The following is a 19,393-nucleotide window of genomic DNA, read 5'->3' as shown; positions in this document are numbered from 1 at the left end:
TTCAAATTTTCTAGAATCAGTGTTATGATAATAAAACCCAATAAGCAAAGTTTTTAAAGTCTACTGAGAAGCGTGCCTATACATTAGGCAGGGCCAGGACTGGGGGAGAGGGAGAGGGCACAGAAGGATTGTCAAGTGCTGCCTCTGCCTCTGCAGAAGGGAGCTGGGTGGTGGGTGGTCACACTAACCAAGCAAGGAAATGCCGCTTCGGCCCCCCGAATCCCAGCCTGTCAGTGCATTCGGTGGGTATTAAGAATATCTGATGAAAACAGTCGATGGTCGAGCTCTGTGCGCAATGCCACTTTAGTCTCAGCACTTTCTGAAAAGACCAGCTTTGCCTCCAGAAGTGATCGGATGCATTTCTGCTTCAGCTCAGCCATCAGGGTATTCTCTTGGATACACTGACTAAGCATATTCTCTTTGCTCCAGCCTGGGTCTACAAACTGGCCTTCTTTTCTGCTTCTGCAAGCTTGTCAGGAATATGAAAGCAATGATATGGACTTATTTTAAAACATCCTTTCTTTTTAATACTGTCAGATCTCTTCAGAGGCTGCTGCTTCAGAGAGAATGAGTCTCTCTCATGCTGAGCAGAACAAAGATAAGCATCTAAAATGTTGGAAAGGGTCTACATAGCATTCTACCCGTCTTCCTCTGGCAGTTTCTGGGTACTTTTTACTTTCCCCATGAAATCGCTGCTTAGAATTGAAGTAAAAAATAAAAGAGTCAAACGAGAGGATAGTCTCTACCCATTGCAGGTATGTATGAATTAGGGAAGAGTAGTTCATTTGAAAGAAGGACACATTTTATGCGACAGTCTGCATTGTAGTCAGCCATGACAAATGCTTGTGGAAGTCTATGTGGGACTTGCTTGTCCCCTTCTCCCCAGTGCCTCTCATAAAGTTATTCTGTTGTAACCAGCAGATTAATGAGCCATTGCAGGGGAATCCACGGGGGCTCAGAAACACAAGGATCATCCTATAAATAATTTCACTTTGGTGTACTTAATAATGTGTGCCACTGGCCCGTGTACTGTAGGAAGAAAATGGATCCTTAAAGCTTAACGGCAGAGATTTCAAAGATCACTTTCAAGGCCACTATCAGATGCACCATGGCCGGCGAATGCAGAGATTTACATCCGTGATTACTGAATTTCTGTGGTTTGAAAATAGAATGGTGATATGTATGTAACTTCTGTCATTCATTGTGTTTTTAAAAATAACTCAATAGTATCTTGTCAGTGAGCTGTAAATGCAGTTCTCCTTGAAGAGTATGTACTCATATATCCCCAGTTACTTTTTCCTCATCAACTTGACCAAATCTTTGCTCTTAGAAGGAAAGAAGTTTTATTTATTTTTAATTTTTTTTTAATATTTATAAAATTTACCTCCCTTTATACTTTTCTTCAGGTTAAAGCATGGCGAGTAGCCAATTTCTGATATTTTGTAAAATGTAGGTTATATAAATGGCCATCATAATATTATTCAGAAAAACCTGCTGGATTTCTCTTTGGGATGGTTGCATTCAAAGAGAATACAATCTATGTAGCTTTGATATTGTTGTGTTTTTTCAAGGCAAAATGTCTCCCGGAGAATGGCACAAATCCCCAAGTGTTAGAACATAATCTCAGTTTTCCTCTTAATTCTAAACACAGATTTCAGAGCCATTTAAAAAATAGAATTATAAAAACAGCTTTTTATTTCTCAAAATTACTGTATGTATATGCTACTAATTCATTAGAACCTAAAATTATTAATTGTAGTCAAATAAACATAATAATTTTACTCTTATACTAGCTGACATATATGCAGGTTGAACCATATAAAATCGCTAAAAAGGTCAAACATTTTTAACTAACAAAAAAGTCTGTTTCTTGTAGTTCAGTCTAAGAATTAAGTAGTCATTGCCACCATTCTACTGAAAAAAACTCTGAAATGGTGTGAAATGGAATGCCTTAGTTTGCTAGAAACAGTGTCCCTGTGAATTACTCGTGAACAAGTGCATAACCAGAGACAACACACCGCGCTCCTTCTGGTTACTTTGGGCTTCTCCATCGCAGGGTATACACTCTGCCAAAACCAGGGTGTTTCCATCACTCTGCAGGGTCAATGGGAGTTGATGCGATCGCCTTTTATGTAAAAATTGTGTTTCTCTGTGTGTATTCAGGAATACGTGCGTGTATGCACAACTTTCATATTCACACCCCAGAGGGGATCAACATTCACATTTCAGCATTCACCGCATTCACACCTCAGGAATCAACAGTCACATTTTTCCCCTCCAAGGAAAACTTTATCCTATGTATGCCCTGAGTTGTTCTAGCTTTCTGTTGTTGTTACTGTTGCTGTAAATGGATGGGTGGATGGATGGATTTAGCCCATCACTTTTTGAAGGTGGATAGAGGAGAATAGAAGCAATTTTGGGAAATGATCCATCAAACTCAAAACCGGCAGCGAAGCATTGCAGAGGCAGTTCAGCACAGTACTGAGGATAAGAACACAGGCCCCACAGGCATGGAACCCCATGGCCAAATCAGAAATTAGAAAATCATTGACGGAGTGACATTGGAAAAGTCACTCACCTCTCTATGTTTTCAGTTGTGCCACCTGGAAAATGGAAATAATGAGAATAACGTTAACAATAACAGCAAACAGTCTCAGCCAGGCATTCGACTAATCACTTTCCTTGGGTGAACTTAGTTACTAAATGGCACTATCATTTCCCTTGTTTTACGAAGCATGACATCTCACAGAGGGTGGGTAGCATGCCCAAGATCCCATAGCAGCTGATAAAAGGAAAGCCCAATACATAACTTACAGGGCTGTTGTGATGATTCATGAGATAATGTGTGTGAAAGGTGTTAGCCTCGGGCCAGTGTTAGCTATTAAAATAGGGGACAGACTAATTAGATTAAAAATGCCCCAAAGCAATGTGAGATAAACTTCCAGAGTAATAAAAAAGCACAAAATAATTGGAAATAAATCATAGAGACAAGGTGTATTTTTAATTTTGATCGTGTCAGAGTAGATGGAGCCCCTGCTGTATTACGATAAGGGACAGAGATAACCAGTGTTAGTAGCTCAGATTTTTTAGCCATCCTTAGAATAAGTCTCATCACTGAGAAGTTGAGTCTGCAATAAAATCCACAATGAACCAAGCAAAATATGGGAAAGCTCATTGCCTTGACCATGTGCATTTAAGTTTCACATAAAAAATAATCAATTCTTTAAAAAATTTTTTTCAATTACAGTTTACATTCAATATGATTTTGTATTAGTGTCAGGTTGGGTTTCCCTTATGGGCGGTCTTCAGCACAGCTCTTACGTCCTGAATGTGTCTCTAGCAATTAGAACTGCTGCCATGTGCTTGTTACAGAATATTTCAGAAGAACATCTGGTGTGATGGCTTCTACTACGGGGGAGCTGAATTTTACTCCATTGCATTCTAGCTTCGGAGGTTGAAAATATGGAAATATTAGCATGACCTGTAATTGCATCAGCAATTTGTGAGCTCAGATGTGAGAGAGAGAGAGAACGTTGTTAAGTGTTACGAATGTGGAAATGGCTCTGTGAGAATATTTGCACTTCTCCATGAGTTATTTTTGCTTTGGATAGATAAAACGTGTCCTTCAGAAATCCTCATCCACAGCCCCGGGGACTTCGCTAGTAGAATTGGAGAAACTATGAGAAACTGAAAGAACGTTAGTAAATCTGAGGGTGTTTGAAACACGGGAAGGTGACAGAATGAAAGCTCACTTCCAAAGGCCAGTGGGTGGGGAGAACAAATTCCTCGAGAGGTTCAGGAATAATAATGAATAAAAGGATTTTAAAAATCAAAATTTGAAACCCACGCACAAAGAGTAAAGAAGTGAGAACAAGCGTTAGTGTGTCCATGAACGAACATTCACAAAGGATCAATTGTGTGCAAGACAAGACAGTTGTGCCACTTTGTAAAGGACTGATGGCGTGGTTTCTGGCTTCAGAGAGGACAGTTGAGTTGGGGGTGGTTACCCTTCTCTAAATAACTTCACAAGAGGTAACCATTCACTTCTGTGAGGCTTAGGATGCTACAGAGCACTGTATTCAAGGACTCAGAGGGAGCAGGTGGGAGACATCCTTCTGAATGCTGGGAGGGCGGGCAGGGCTTGGGTTGGCAGAGAAGGAAGGGAAGGGGAAAAACGAGCAAAGGGGAAAGTAAAAGATGTGTTTGTTCCAACAGAAGGTTCAGGAAAGGGATTAGTTAAAGATAAACGGAGTGACATAGAGTCGTAGAGTACCTGAGCCTCTCACACATGGATCACCCACTCCACCACAGTTTGTTCACCTCGGCTGAGGAAAGAGAGATGCAGAGGTGAGGTGCGTAGAACAGGCTGTGAGCCTTGTACGGAGTATGGACTTCACAAACAGCAGAGTCTCTTCGAAAGCTTTTATAAACCCATCCATTGATAGTGTGAGAAACGCTCACAATAAAAACTGGGACACAGGACTTGAGCAGTAAAGCGAGGCCTTTATTCACGAGTCTGCAGAGCCGGGCGCACCCTCACAGCCAGGAGAATGTGCGCACCAAGTAGACAAAGGAACTGGTTTTATAGTCTTAGCTTCCCCACCCTGAAATTGCCACCCTAAAGTGATTATCTTTTCCATCCTGAAATTGCCACCCTAAAGTGATTATCTTCTTTGCCCTAAAGTGAGAGCGATTAGCTTCCCCGCCCTAACGCAATTAGCTCCCCCTCCCCGCTCCTTCTTCCCCGTTTCTCCATGACTGGTTACTCCGGAGTTACAATCTAACACGGTTATCTAAATGCCCCTTCTGTGGTTTGTAGATATGCCAGGCTGTCAGCTCCCTTCTCAGAGACCCTCTAATTACATTTGCCCTTAAGACCCTTTAATTACATTTGCCCTTTGTTACTAATGACTTTTCACTGGTTTGAGAGTCACTATGTCCTTGTTTCTAACAGATAGGAACTTCTATTGCAATGTAGTGCTGTTGGAGCTAAAACTAGAGTGAACAGGGGTGTGTGTGTGTGTGTCCTCTGAGTATTAAACAAACATGTATGAAGGCTTTATGTTAGAAATAAAATGATATCCAACAGTGAGGATGAAAAAGACTGAAGTTAGTGCTAGAGGAAGATTCTGGGATCTCCATTTTTTTTGGAACTTAGGAGGAAAAAAATAGGGATGGATTTTTGTTTCTCATTGATGGATTAAATGTTAACTTCCCTAGAAAAGAAAAAAATGATTGACCACTTAAAGCTCCTACTTTGTGTGTGTTTTTGCAGATAAACCCCCTGATCAATACAAAGGAGATGTGCACTTTGTTAACAAGAAGCCAAAAGGCTGAGGGTTTCTCATTTATTTGTGGCTATATTTCCTTGTCCTTCGTGCTGAGCTCTAAACTATGAAGAGTAAAGGCATTTGTAATGTTATTTTTATAACTTAGTGCAACAAGAAATTATTTGTGTATATTGTTCTGGTTGCAGAAATTTTTATAAAACTAAATAATTATATAGATTAACAAAGAGAATTGAACATAACTTATCTCACTGCACAGAGATACCACTGTTTATATTTATATTTTATTTTAGACCCATTTTCCAGTATATACATATGTATTTCCAAGGTGAGATTATATTGTGCATATTGTTTTGCAGTATTCTTTTTAAAAACATAATGTATAATATATTAATGTTGAGAACATCTATTCATGTCAATAAATATTTTTACAATGATATTTTAATTCCTGCATATATTCCATTCTATATTTGCACTGTGTTTATTTACTAATTTCATGCTGATGGTCTTTACTAATTGTATTTTACTTTTTTGCTAATACAGTAATAAATATTTGGGGGTGATAAGTGCCTATTATTATCTTTCATTCATTCTCTCACATGTTTCAGTAGAAAGATTTTCATTGCCCTTATGTGCTAAGCTCTCTTCGGGGCACAAGGACACAGTGATGAGCAAGTTTGAGAAAGCTTCATATTTTTATGGCACTTACCTTCTAGTTGCGAGAGATAAAAAAAATTAAAAGTAAATCAATAAATGAATATAAGTAGTTGAGAAAAATAGGCAGTACTATAAACATAATAGAAATGGGGATGGTGATAGGGCCTGTTGGGGATGGAGAGGGATGGTCAGGGACGGGCCCACTGAGTTGGTTTGACCACTGAGTTAAGCTCTGCGTCCCCAGGAAGAGCCAACCATACTTAGGGTCATAGCTTTTCCAGACTGTCAGTTATTAAGACAAAGTTGGTAAGGCTAAAGGCGCCTGGAGTATTTGTAAAACCGAGAAAAGTGTGGTATGGATGGGCTCAGCAAGCTGAGGTGAGGGAAGAGAAGTGCTTGTAGGAAGTCAGATCAAAGAGGTGTGTGGAATCCAGGTCATGCAGGACTTTAAAGGTCAAAATAGTAGGGCTGTGTTTTATTCTAAGAGTGATAAATAGCCTTTGCATGATATTAACCAAAGGAGGTGTGATCTGCGTAACGTTTCTCCTGCCGTGTGGAAGGGAGGGGTTAGAAGCGCAAACAGCAGGATAATCTCTCATGAATAATGTTGTCTTAAACTAGATTGTCAGTGTTGCAGACAGAGAGAGTAAGAGATTTGTGTTAATATTTGGAGACAGAGCTCTCAAAATGTACTGCTTAATTATTTTCTACAAATATGCCTAGGAATGTAAATGTCAGAGCAAAGGGTATGCACAGTTTGGAGACCTCTGTGCGTATTCCCCAGTGTTCACAAGGATGTTTATACCATTTAACAGACAGTAGTAGTTTCTACAATTTACCAGAAAGTATGCACAATATTGGCATACTTACCAAAAAAAAAAGTATTGTAGATATTTAAAAGATTTTGAAATGACAATATACGTTTAAACACAAAGCCAGCAAGGCATTTACTGGAATGAAATTATTTTATTCCTAGAAATGTACTGTAAAACTACCTAGTCCAACTGCTTCATTGTACAGCTGGAGAATTGTGAGCCTATAACCATATCATGGTCGCCTTCTCAGCCTATCCTGATGGCCGTATGTCCCCTGGTATGAATGGGGGAGACCTATTCTGTAGCATCATTCTATTCTTTTCTTACTAGGTAACAAAGCAATTGTTTACCCTGATTCCTAAGTTAATTAGACATAGTTGTTTTGTTTTTGTTTTGTTTGTTTTGAGTTTGAAATAGGGGCACAGACTTGCGAGGATTCACCCAAAGTCACAACCCAAGAGCATGAAAGCACTAGGACCTGAACTGAGTTTGTCTGGAGACTACATGTTTTTAAAAGCAGGTTTCAATTTTGTTTGTTTATTTACACTCAGAAAAATGCACTCACTTTCGTATACAGTTCCGTAAGTTTTGACAAAAGCCTAAAGTCATGAACTACCACTGCAATTAAAATGCAGAGCCGTTCTGTTACCCAAAAGTATTCCCTCATGCGGGCCCTTTGTTGTCAACCCCTCCCCCATCTCAAATTCCAGGAAACCACTCATTTGTGCTCTGTCCAGGTAGTTTTCTCTTTTACAGAATGTTGTGTAGATGGAACCATATTTTATATGTAGCATTTTGAATCTGGCTTCTCTTATTTACCTTTCTGTGTTTGAAACCCACTGATGATATTGCATCTATCTATACTTTGTTCTTCGTTATTGGTGAGTAGTATTCTGATTCACGGATGTACCACAGTTTGTTTATCTCTTCATCTGCTGAAGAACATTCTTCCATATGACTTCCAGTGTTGGCAGTTAATGTAGAGCTGCTGTAAACCTTTGCACACGGGAGTAAGATCACTAGCTCCTATGTCAACTGCGTGTTAACTTTATAAGAAACCATCAAACTGTTTTCCAAGTGGCTGGTAGTTTGTTTTCTCACCTGCAGTATGTAAGGGTTTCAGTTGTTTTGCATCTTCACCTGCTCTTGCAATTGTCAGTGGTTTTGGTTTTCAATGCTTTTCTTTTAGCTTTTCTAATGGGTGCACAAAGGACCTCACTTCAGTGTTTAACCTCATATCCAGTGCTTATTTGCCGTCTGTATATCTTGAATTATTAAGTGTCTGTTCACATCTTTTGCCTATTTTTATGGGGTTGTTTGTTGGGTTTTGAGAATTCTTTATACATTTATGTATTCTGAATACTGTCCTTTGTCAGATACGTGACACTGTCCTTTGTTAGATACATGATTTTTGTGCATTTTCTACCAGTCTGTGGTTTGTCTTTCTACTCTATGAATAATGTCTTTCCTGTAACAAAAGTTTTAAATTTTGTTGAGATTCAGATTATACATTTTGTTTTATTGTTTGTGCTTTTGAGTTTCTGTCTAAGAAATTTTTGCCTAACCCAAGGTCACAGAGGATTTCGCCCATTTTCTGCTCGGAGTGTTTTAGTTTTACATTTTACATCTAAGTCTCTGAGTTAATTTTGAGTTAATTTTTATATAAGGTTGAGGTTCTTATTTATTTACTTACTTATTTGTTTACTGATTTATTTAGATATGGATGTTCCAGTTTATCCAGATAAGTTCTAAAGATTATGCTTTCTCCAATATTGCATTTGTCTGTCAGAAGCTGTTGAGCTCATTTGTGTGGGTTTATATTTCGAGTCTGCCATTTTTTTGACCTATTTTTCTGTCAATACCACACTACCACATTATCTTAGTATAGCTTAGCAATGTCTTAAAACCCAGTAGTGTGAATCCCCTAACTTTGTTCTCCCTTTTTAAAATTGTTTTGCTATGTTGTGCATTTGATTCCCATATAGATTTTTTAGAATCAGCTTGTGCATATCTACAAAAATTTCTGCTTGGATGTTGATGATGATGGAATTTTATTTATAGACAAATTGGAGAGAATTCACATCTTAAAAATACCCACTTTTTAAACCAGGAACATTGTATAACTCCATTTATTTATGCTTTGGGCTGTGTGTGTATATGTGTGTGGGGGGCGTGGGATGTGCATCTGAGTGCATCTGTGTGATACTTTAAGGAGATGCATGAGGGAGGAGAAAATAAAACAAATAAGAAATTCCCGTTGAAATTATCCTTCTTTACATTTTGATTTCCTCCCCAATCTGCTACTGCTTTTTACTTTACGTAGTCCTTAGGTGGTGATTATTTTTTGTTTTTTGTTTTTTTAATTCTCTTTAGGATGCTTAGTTGTAATTAGTGGGAGAGACAGTCTGTAGTGCATTTCATTCCATCTTGTTCAGAGTTGAAGTCAATTGGTTTTTTTTTGTTGTTGTTGTTAATATAACTTATTTATTTGTTTATTTCTTTATTTTATTTTATTAGAGAGAGGGGAAAGGAGAAAGAGAGGGAGAGAAACATTACTGTGTGGTTGCCTCTCACTCGCGCCCCCAACTGGGGACCTGACGTGCAACCTAGTCATGTGCCCTGACTGGGAATCGAACCAGCGACACTTGGCTCACAGGCCAATGCTCAATCCACTGAGCCACAGCAGCCAGGGCTGAAGTCAATTCGTTTTAATGGTGATTATCATAGTCCACCTTGCTCAGTGATGTCATGGATTGTGGAGCATCCAGGAGAGGTTTATGTGTATTTATTTTCTCATTTTGAATAAACCAACTGTGAGATAACTTTCATAACGTGGGGTTGTTAAATGTGAAGGATATGCTTTCTCTATGAAAATTCAAAGGATTTATCTTAGGTAGGTGCAGGCCTAGGAAAAAGAGTGAAACACAGAACCACTCTTTTTAATTCCAATAACATTTATTTAGACTCAGGAGTTTCTTCCATTCTTGACATTGCCCTGATGTGTCACTTAAAAATATGAAATGGAAATTGATGTGACAGTTAGCAGAATTACCAGAGTTTGTCTGGGAGCATTTCTTAGCAGGCTTCGCCTTGCTGACAAATAACAGGAGTTAGCATGTGACACAGGATCTCACAACATTACCATTTATTTAGCCCAAAAGAGAATACAATTTCCTGTGTGCAAACACTGCTGACTGATAAACTCCAGTAGCCCCCAAACAATGTTATGTCCCCTGTATCTTAATATAACTTATTATCAAAGAAGTTTAAGTAACATTATCTTCTAGTAGAAATAATAAGTAAATTTTTCATTTTATCTTTAAGAATTTGAAATCACTAAATGTATTCTCTCAAGCACAATATAAATTGCTTATTTTATTTTTGTCCTACTTTTTAGGCTCTTTGCAACAAAACATGCAAAAAAATGTTTCTGGTTTCTTATTTTTAGTTTTATAATTCACAAGTCTTCAAAGATGCTTTATTATAAATCAAGATGATACTCTAGAGATCCTCAGATTAATTCTTTACTAAGGCAGAGTGTTGCAAAACAGTCCGGAGTACTGACTAAATGACCCACTAAAGTAAATTTTACCTACAATTATTTGCTATACATTAATGTTTTCATGTATCTTTTGTTAGAGTAGAAGTTTGAGTCTAAAGCTGCTCATTCAGAAGTAAGGTAAGGCAGAATTCTGAATGAGACCAAAATGTGTATATTTGTGAAGCCAGGGAAAATATTAAAATTTTTGCAGCAGAGAGATTATACTTTTCCTATAGAAACCATTCAGAGTTTTTAAGGAGCTATGTTACAAGTCGTATTTTACAATTATATAACCAAATTAGGATGTATCAATCTCAAAAAGAGCTGGAAAAACTCAGGGATTTCGTGGCAATTGAAGTGTATATTTTATTCAGAAAACTGTGCAGGTATGTGCAAAAGTGTAAGAGGCATACTTTATTTGACATCCATTCATTCGTTCACTATTTGCTCCTTAGGACTGCACCAGACTCTTAGGTTGCAGAGAGGACTAATACATGATTCTTGGTTGTTTGTGAGCCCTCAAGGAGGGCATTATGAACTGATTTTAAAGTAGAATGGTAATTATCCTTTCAACTGAATATTTGGCCCTTCATATAGTCATCCAAGTAAGGGTGAGAGAGTGATTACATTGGACCCATAGGCTTTTAATGGATAAAACATGTCACAATATATATGTAACTGCTTTATTCATAATATATGGTTTTTGTATTTTACAAACTGCATTTGAGTCATACATTTAGTTGTGATAATAGTCATCTGGTTAGATCGGGCATGTACTAAAAGCCCCATTTATAGTTAATGGAATTGAAGTGAAAAGAAATTGCATAAATTTACATACATTCTAGACACCCTTGAGAAGTGCTGGCGCTGGGACTCCAAGGCCAGCGTTCCCTTGATAAGAACTCTCTGTTTCTCAAGAGTGAAGAGCGCAGTCTGCTGATTCATAATCCGGGGGGTAAAATTCTCACAAAATACTGATTGAGAAAATGTTGTTTATATCTGGGACGCTGCCTAAGTTTCAGTGTAAATGTTACCTCCCCTGGGAAACTCACCTTCATGACACTATTGGGATTTTCATTGACAGTAAAGTAACCACTTTTTACAATTGTATTGTCTCCCCTAAAACAATACTATGTACCCCATTTTGGGAAAGACAAATTAATTATACAGTAATTATTTATTATGTCTTACCACTTTTCTTCCTGGATAACATATAATAGATTTCATGAGGTTATACTCTCTCTACTTCTGTATTTACAGCCCCTCCCAGGGTGCCTGACGTACTGTGGGTGCTCATTAAGAAGGGGTTTAGTAAATTAATATTTGCCTATATGTGAATACTGCATGTTTATAGTGTGTGGCTGTATAGGTTTTCTTTTCTTATGAATATATAAATATTTGGGTACAAAATAACCATTTTTTCTTCTCCCTTTCACAGGATTATACGTTGACAATGTATTTTCAACAAGCCTGGAGAGATAAGAGGCTGTCGTATAATGTAATACCTTTAAACTTAACTCTGGACAATAGAGTAGCAGACCAACTCTGGGTGCCTGATACCTACTTCCTGAACGATAAGAAGTCTTTTGTGCACGGAGTGACCGTCAAGAATCGTATGATCCGCCTGCATCCCGATGGGACTGTCCTCTATGGCCTCAGGTCTGTTGCATCCATTTCAAACTTGAACTTTCCCCAAACAAAACAGTTCTTGCTTTTGACTGGAGGGGAAACTATTGTGTTGTTTTCCTGCCCACCCCTCCAAGTGTCCTGATAAGCAGTTCCACCTCCAGCCCAGCAGGCATTTGATAGCTCCAAGGGCGGCTTCCAGAGGAATGGAGCCCCGGTTAAGACTGTCCTTTCCAGGAGTTGTATCAGCTTCGATCCTAAAGCTGCTGTCTTTTGGGCGTAGAGATAAATCATGCCAGGGTAGCTGACACACAAGGGTTCCTTAGAAGGGAAGAAAAGGACAAATGCCTGAGACTTGTTTGAATGGGGCAGATGTGCTTTCGTCAGTGGCTCCTCGGCCGCATGAACCGGGTCTAGTTGTTCCGATGTGTTCTCGCCCTCCGCGGAGCAGTAGGCTTTCCAGCGAAGCCCTGATCTTGGCTTTAGTGTGAATGAATTTACACTATAAAATGCGCCTGTAAGTCAGAAAAAAGTGGTGAGGTTCTGCTTTCTGGATGAGCATCAGTTGCAAAATAAGACAGTTTCTTCCTTGCAAGTTTGTTTTGTATTTAAAGAAATCAATAGTTTCTTTTAAAAATGAAGAGAAAAGACATCCTACTCTGAAAACATTATAATATAAAGAATGCCTCTGCAGGATGGGGGAAGAAACTACAAATTCCAAAATGTTTCATTGCCTCTAATCTATTGTTTTACATAAATATGTAGTGACTTTACCATAATAATGAGGATTATAACAGTAGTATTATTTAGTGAACACTTGTTAGAAGTCAGCTAAATACTTTTCATACATTAATGCTCAGGGTGGGGCAAAAGCAGGTTTACATTGTATAGAAAATAACACAATAATTAATAAATAATAACAAAGAAATTCTGTGTTTCAGGTACTCACAACTGTAAACCTACTTTTATTCCACCCTGTAGTTTAGTTAGTCCTTACAACAACCTTATAAGTTAGATACTGTTATCATCTTTATTTTCAGATGAAGAAACTGAGGCACGTACAACTTGCCTAAGATCACAAAAAAAGTAAGCTGTGAGGATGAGATCTGAACACTTCCAAGTTCAGAGCCAGAGCTCTTAACCAATACACTGGGATGACCCTCACTCAAACATTTTTCTTACCCGGAATATCTCATTTTCATTGTCTACTGTATTCAGCATGCCTAATGGGTGCATTGTCTTAGAGCCTTTTTAAGCCTACTTTTTTATGTATCCTATGTGTAGAGAAAATGACCTGTGACTGTCACAGGAGGTTGGGAGGGAGAAGGTGAGGCAGAGGGAGTTGTTTGTATCCTGTGTTAGCCACTGAAGGTAGAGAGATGACTTGGAAATTTATAAATGTCCCATTTTAGTTCTGACCCACACCCTCAATAAACACAGTAAAGGTTGTCCTTAAATTCTAAAGGCACAGATATGAAGTTGAATGCATGGGAAATCAACAGTCACCATGTCTTTGGAATTGAGGGAAAAGAGAGAACCAATGTAGATGATAAATATGTATTATTTATATTGGTAAGCCCATAATCAGATAAAACTAATGATTTTATTCTTATCATTAAGATGCCCTGGACATAATAGCTGTAACTCAGACTCACAACAATAGGAAATCATCACGCTCCCACCCCCACTTCCAACAGGGGCTGTTGACAAAACACGCAGGTTCCTGAACACACCTGACATGCATAAAATCAAGCCTTCTGGACAGAGAAGGCTCTGAATTGTAATTGTTTTATCAGTTGTATTATTAATTCTGAATTTGAAATTGATAAGGTTTTTCAGGATATTTACAATTGTCTCATTCTAGTTTTTACTGATAAGTAGCACAGTTCGTTTCATGGCAGGAAATGTAATGGAGACCACATATTTCTTTCACAAGTCAAGGCGATTCATTTGTGGTAAATAAAAGGGACTCAATTAAAATTGCCATCACCATCCTTAATTCAGTTCTACTCATCCTGTCTTCCTGTTTACCCACCTCCCAGCCCGGTCATTCTCTGTTGCTGATAGTCGTTAGAAATTGATCTTGTGTCTCTGCTCCGTAGTGGCTGCTGCATTGACACACTTAAACTAATAATAATATTACACTCAGTAGCTAATACTTATTAAAGGGCTTAGCATTTACTTGTTACCATGCCAGAACTTACATTATCTTATTTAATATTGACTTGAACCCTACAAAGTAGGCACTATTATTTTATCCATCTAACAAGAAAAAACTGAGGAACTTGTGTACAAAGTTTCACAGTTATGCACAGGAAAGCATAGTATTGTATTTGAACACAAAGACGCTCTCCATCTCCATTCTGCCCTGCTCCTTAGATACTGGCAAGATGGGAATAAAATAGTAGAAATCACCTGAGAGCCCGCAGAGTGGGGATAAAGGAGATAAAGAAAAGATAGTTGGAAACAGCTTTCATGAAGTCCATAGGTTCACACTTTTTTCTTGACTGATAAAATAAGGCCCTAAAGAACAACAGGCCTGAGTCTTCTATGGGAGATGCAGCTTTAGGTCTCAGCTTCACACCTGTCCCAGTTTCCCAAGGGATGATTTTTTTGCTGCGTAGAATTCTGGGGCACAGGCAAGATCATTGTAAAGAATTTGTTAGTGGCCAAGTTCATCGGTCTGAATTGAAAGGCATGTGTGAAGGCCTAGACAGAGAAGGCTGGGTTAGGAAAGGCTTTAAATATCAAGGCACTATCCAAGCCATCAGGTAGAACAAGGTCTCTGAGATGAATGTCATGAATGGATGGATGAGTTCAAGGCAAAGCGAAAGGCTTAGCCTTCCCTCCTGTTGAGATCCACAAAGACTGATGGGAGTAGGCGGTGGGAGCGGAGGTCATTCAGAGGATGCGAGTGAGCTTCTTTGTAGGGTTTCTCTCCAGTGAAATTTTCAGGTATTAAAACACAATAAAGATATAGAAAGTAGTATTAAAATACTAATGCTTGTTGAATTTTATTGTGGATTTGTAGGTGTTTGTTGTATTATTCTTTAACTTGTCTGTATGTTTGAAAATTCTTATGATAAAATTTGGAAAAGAAAAAAAGAGTGTGTTTTAGAGCCCTAGGACTCTCTGATTCTATTACATCGTGTTGAAAATATCCCCGAAGACTAAAAGTCCGCAGCCAAGGAATGCTACTTCTGCTCTCTTGGAGGTAGAGTCATCTGTACACAATGCCTACCTTCAACAGATGCGCCTGAAGATGTCAGTGGGTGGGAACCGTGAACACAGACCCCCAGGCTAGGCTATAGCCCAGGAAGGCGTGTTGACAGCTCTTCCGTTAACACCTTGATCACCTCCTTGTGAAACTGTCCTCCTGCAAGGCTGTGCGTCACCTCTGACTGTCTCAGCGGGAGCTGAATCTAGTATGCTGATACATTGTGTTCCAATAGCAAGAGTTTTCAGGATCATGCCCAGCTCCTCGTTCACTTGCATTAAGGTGCAGTGGCCTTGGGGAGTTCAGAAAGTAAAGATTGAGATTTAAAAGTATGGGAAATATTTTAGGTGTTATTTTTACAAGCTAGGTTTTAACAGTTTTTGTTCTGATTGGATTTTTGTTTCCCCATCACCAAAAAACCTATTAGCAGCTTCCTCTCAGTTAGTTCATTGCTCTTCAAGTTGATAACCGTTTCAGAGGTACCAGGGTCCGAGTTCTAACACAATGCCGTGAAATACATGAGCAGGACTGGGCAATGAGCCAACTTTCTTAACACTATATAATGATAATGGAACTCGGGTTTTAGTTTGGACTTTGTCACTGACTTCTTGTTGAACCTTAAGAATCTTTTTCATGTTTTAAAGTCCTCACATTTAAGGGGGGACCCAAATCAACCCAGGATTATCTTCTGGAGGGCGAGCCCCTTGTAATACAGGCTTCCCTCAGTAGGCGTACATTCTGTATCAGTTTACCAGCAAGTGTTGTGGTGAGAGGCTGCGTTTGGCTTCAGTGAATTTTTTTTTTAAAGGCTCTTTCAGCGCATTTGCCCATTTCATGATTGGTGATTTATGAGCACGCCTGTCCACACTGCACTGAGTGTTCAGCAGTTTTTGACCAAAAACGCCATGACCCCCATGCCCTACCCTCCCTCTTCACCCAGTCTCACCTGAGTGACTTTTATTGTTTCCCTGAATGAGAAAAGCCCTCAAAGGGAACCAAATACTGGCAGCAGCACTAAAAAGTCACCAAAATTGAGTTCAAAACCTGTTTTGAACAGAAAAAATGTCTCAATAAGTGTATTGTATCAAATGGAGAGTGCTTTGAAGGTGACTGAAATTTAAACATGTAATCTTCTGTAAATAAATTATGGTTTTTGGGTTCCCCTCCTTGTAAAAGGAGGGAATGAGTTAGATACTATCAATTTTTTTACAGCCTGGTCATCCTCTGAATCCATGATCAATGGATGTAAAATAATTTACAAGCAAACATCAGGCTAGAAAATGAAATTATATATTTAGAGTAGCACAGTAAATAGTGGATAGTAAGTGTTCAGTGTCACTATTTAATAAATGAATGAATGCTGGGGATATCTGATAAATACATAGAAGAATGGGACACGGAAAGCTTTAAATAGCAAGGTAGTAGTTCGTATTATAGGATTTTATCCCTGCTATTTTTTTCATGGTTCTGTGAAGTAAGACCCTCCATTTGTTTTCTAGAACGAGAAGAGTGGGAGTGAGCAAGCGAACTGACGAGAATGGTAAAGGTTTAGGCAGGTGTGTCCAGAGTAAAACAAGGGAACTGCTACACACAACCGGAAGGAGGTTTGAGCAGTGTTGAGAACAAACTTGGAGGGGAGCCCGCTTGCTCCAGCCACTGCACTTGGCAGCGGGAGACCCTGAGCAAGGATGAGAAGCCTGGCTTGGGAACCGGGCGGTCCGGGCAGCCTTTAAAGCTGCCTGTAGCCCTGGCCCCGTGCGTCGTTGGCAGCGTGCGCGCGGTCGTCTCCAGGGACCAAGCGCTGTGTGCCTTCTCCTAAACCAAGCCTTTCCTTTTATTCTCGTCATGTCTTCTCACCCATCTGTTTTCTCAGCTGATTTAAAGATCTGCAGGATACAGAAATAATTCTGACAAGTTATGAGTAATGCTTTTTTCAAACTTAAATTTATAGTTTGTGGTTAAAGGATAATGAAATTTTTGAATATAGACTTTCACCTTCACTCTTGGCTGGTTAATAGCTCATTTGTACCAATTTGATCATAAAATCAAATACTTCCTGTCTTTTATGATTCTATTTAGAAATTTCTTTTAGGATATACAGGAGTCGGGGAAGAATATTTTCTTGAGAGTATCCCAGCTGTAGAATTGGTGACAAAGGACTTTTAAGTTGACTAGACTGAGAAATTCCTAGTAATTTAGAAAGCAAGTGTTTCAAACAGATAAGTTGTTATTTTATCTTAAAATGAAATCGGCCCAATCAAATGATTTTCAGAACACTTCAAGGAAAAATGAAAGAAAAATATAGGAATTTTTGTCAATGAACTCAGCAAAAGTACTAGCAGGTAAAAAATTAGGTTCAATTTTCGTATTCATATGACATCATAAAGAATGTTACATACCTATAATTTAGACCATTATTGACTTTAAAAAGGAGCTATTTATTGGATTTCAAAAAAACTAATAAATAATTGCATTGGACAGAGAATCAGGAGACCTATATTCTATTCTAGTCTTAAAATTAGTGGTTTTACTCATTTAAATGACTTCTAAATTTTATTCTAGCAACAAAAATCCCATATTCTTATGATTTTGCTAATGCATGGCATAAATATTTTTAGGACTTCCACCTTGTTATGCATACAGCAATATATTACATGATATTTCAGTGCTTTAGCAATTGCATTTATGTCTGAAAAAAATCTTGATTAGGAAAGCAAAAACAAAATCATGTCTGGCATTATCAACTTTGGCATCTTTTATGAGCATAACAAGTATATTTTTATTAAAACTTATAATCTGATCCCAAATGGACTGCATATTATTTATGCCAAGTCATTAACATTATATCATAAACATTTTATCACATTATTAAAAACTCTTCAACAAACAATTAAAACAAAGCTCCTATTCTATTACGAGGTGATACATATTTAATATTGAAATTTAGAAAATTCAGATAACTTATGAATAAAATTACCCTTCATTCTGCCACTCAGAAGTAATCACTAACCTGTACCTTGCTTTATACTCTTCCAGATATTTTTTCTAGTAAAACAATAAAAAAGCATATAGGTAGTTTTTCATATAAAACAAATTCACTTAATATACATACTATTTTGTGATTTTTAAATTTTACAATGAATGTATCATAAATATTTTTGCCATGTCAATATATCCCTTCTCACCATCAGACTTTAAACATTGTAGGACATATTTGGGGTATAATTCTTTACTTAATATAGGTTTTGAGATAAGGTACAGTAAGTGTTGTTACAATACAATGCAGGACTACTATTTATAATCTATGTAATACTTTAGTGACAAACAGACAAAACTATCTGTGGTACAATTTATAATCTCAGAGTTGTACTGTTGTAATTGATCGTCTCACTGGTTAAATAAATGGCCTAGGAGATGTACTGCTGTTGATTTTATTAGGACCTCTCTTATACATGGAATGACTTTCTTCCTCTTTCAGTAGTAGCTGACCCATCTAAAAATAACTGTTCGTCATTTGGTGTGAGGGGGGAGCCCTTAATTTCATATGTCTATATACCTCCCGTATGTAACATTAGATCAGAAACATGTCACTTCTGATTAAAGGTTCACATTCTTAAAGAAAGATTCAGCAGGAAGCAGAAGGCAATTCAGCCACCTCCTGCTATGTATGTTCTGTCATTGGGAAAATGGCAAAGGATAATGTTAGCCTGTAATGAATTTGGACAGGCAGCGTTTATTAATTTTGTCTCCCTCTTCTACTCCTAAAGCTTTACCACAGGATATTAGGCAAGTGAATAACTGAGGAGCCATTCCCTACTGAAATGTCGTCTATCAAACATTAATGTATCACTTTTTAACTTGGATTTCCTAATTGGTTTAATTCATTTTCATAGAGATTTTGAGTGAATGTATTTTGTCAAGCAGAGAACAGATTTTATTAAGACGATCAGTCCTCCTGGCCAGAGTATGAGACCTTGCTCTCCAGAATTTTTCAGTTCCTCTAAGCAGGAAAAATCATCATTATGTACTCCCCCTCTGCGGGGAAAGATGCCTATAATATGGTTTTATAGAATACATCCTCCTTAAAGAGCTGTCAGCATTTTTTTAGAGAAAATGTTTGCCCATCGTTTTTCCTATAATATTATTTAGATTAGAATAAATGCATTTGGAAGGAATTTCTGACATCATCAAGTTCATCTCCTGTTTTAAAGGAGAAAAAGGGAGTGTTCAGAAAGGGAAAAGGTTGTAC

The 19,393-nt window shown here is 38.0% G+C and overlaps 1 protein-coding gene across 2 annotated transcripts in view; it reads left to right on the top strand.

Moving 5' to 3' along the window:
• GABRB2 (gamma-aminobutyric acid type A receptor subunit beta2) overlaps nt 1-19,393 on the top strand; it is a 193,812-nt gene that overhangs the window by 56,152 nt on the left and 118,267 nt on the right. Inside the window, exon 4 of one of the 2 annotated variants that reach the window (XM_090288538.1) lies at nt 11,740-11,960. In XM_090288538.1, coding sequence (XP_090144664.1) covers nt 11,740-11,960 — 221 coding nt within the window. Of the gene's footprint in view, nt 1-11,739; nt 11,961-19,393 lie in introns of those variants that run through there. The other variant, XM_090288539.1, reaches the window with a different exon arrangement.

The sequence above is a fragment of the Furipterus horrens genome, unplaced genomic scaffold, assembly GCF_987537825.1.
Source record: "Furipterus horrens unplaced genomic scaffold, mFurHor1.1.pri manual_scaffold_10, whole genome shotgun sequence".
NCBI classification, from domain to species: Eukaryota; Metazoa; Chordata; class Mammalia; order Chiroptera; family Furipteridae; genus Furipterus; species Furipterus horrens.
This window is presented reverse-complemented; position numbering and strand designations above follow the sequence as displayed.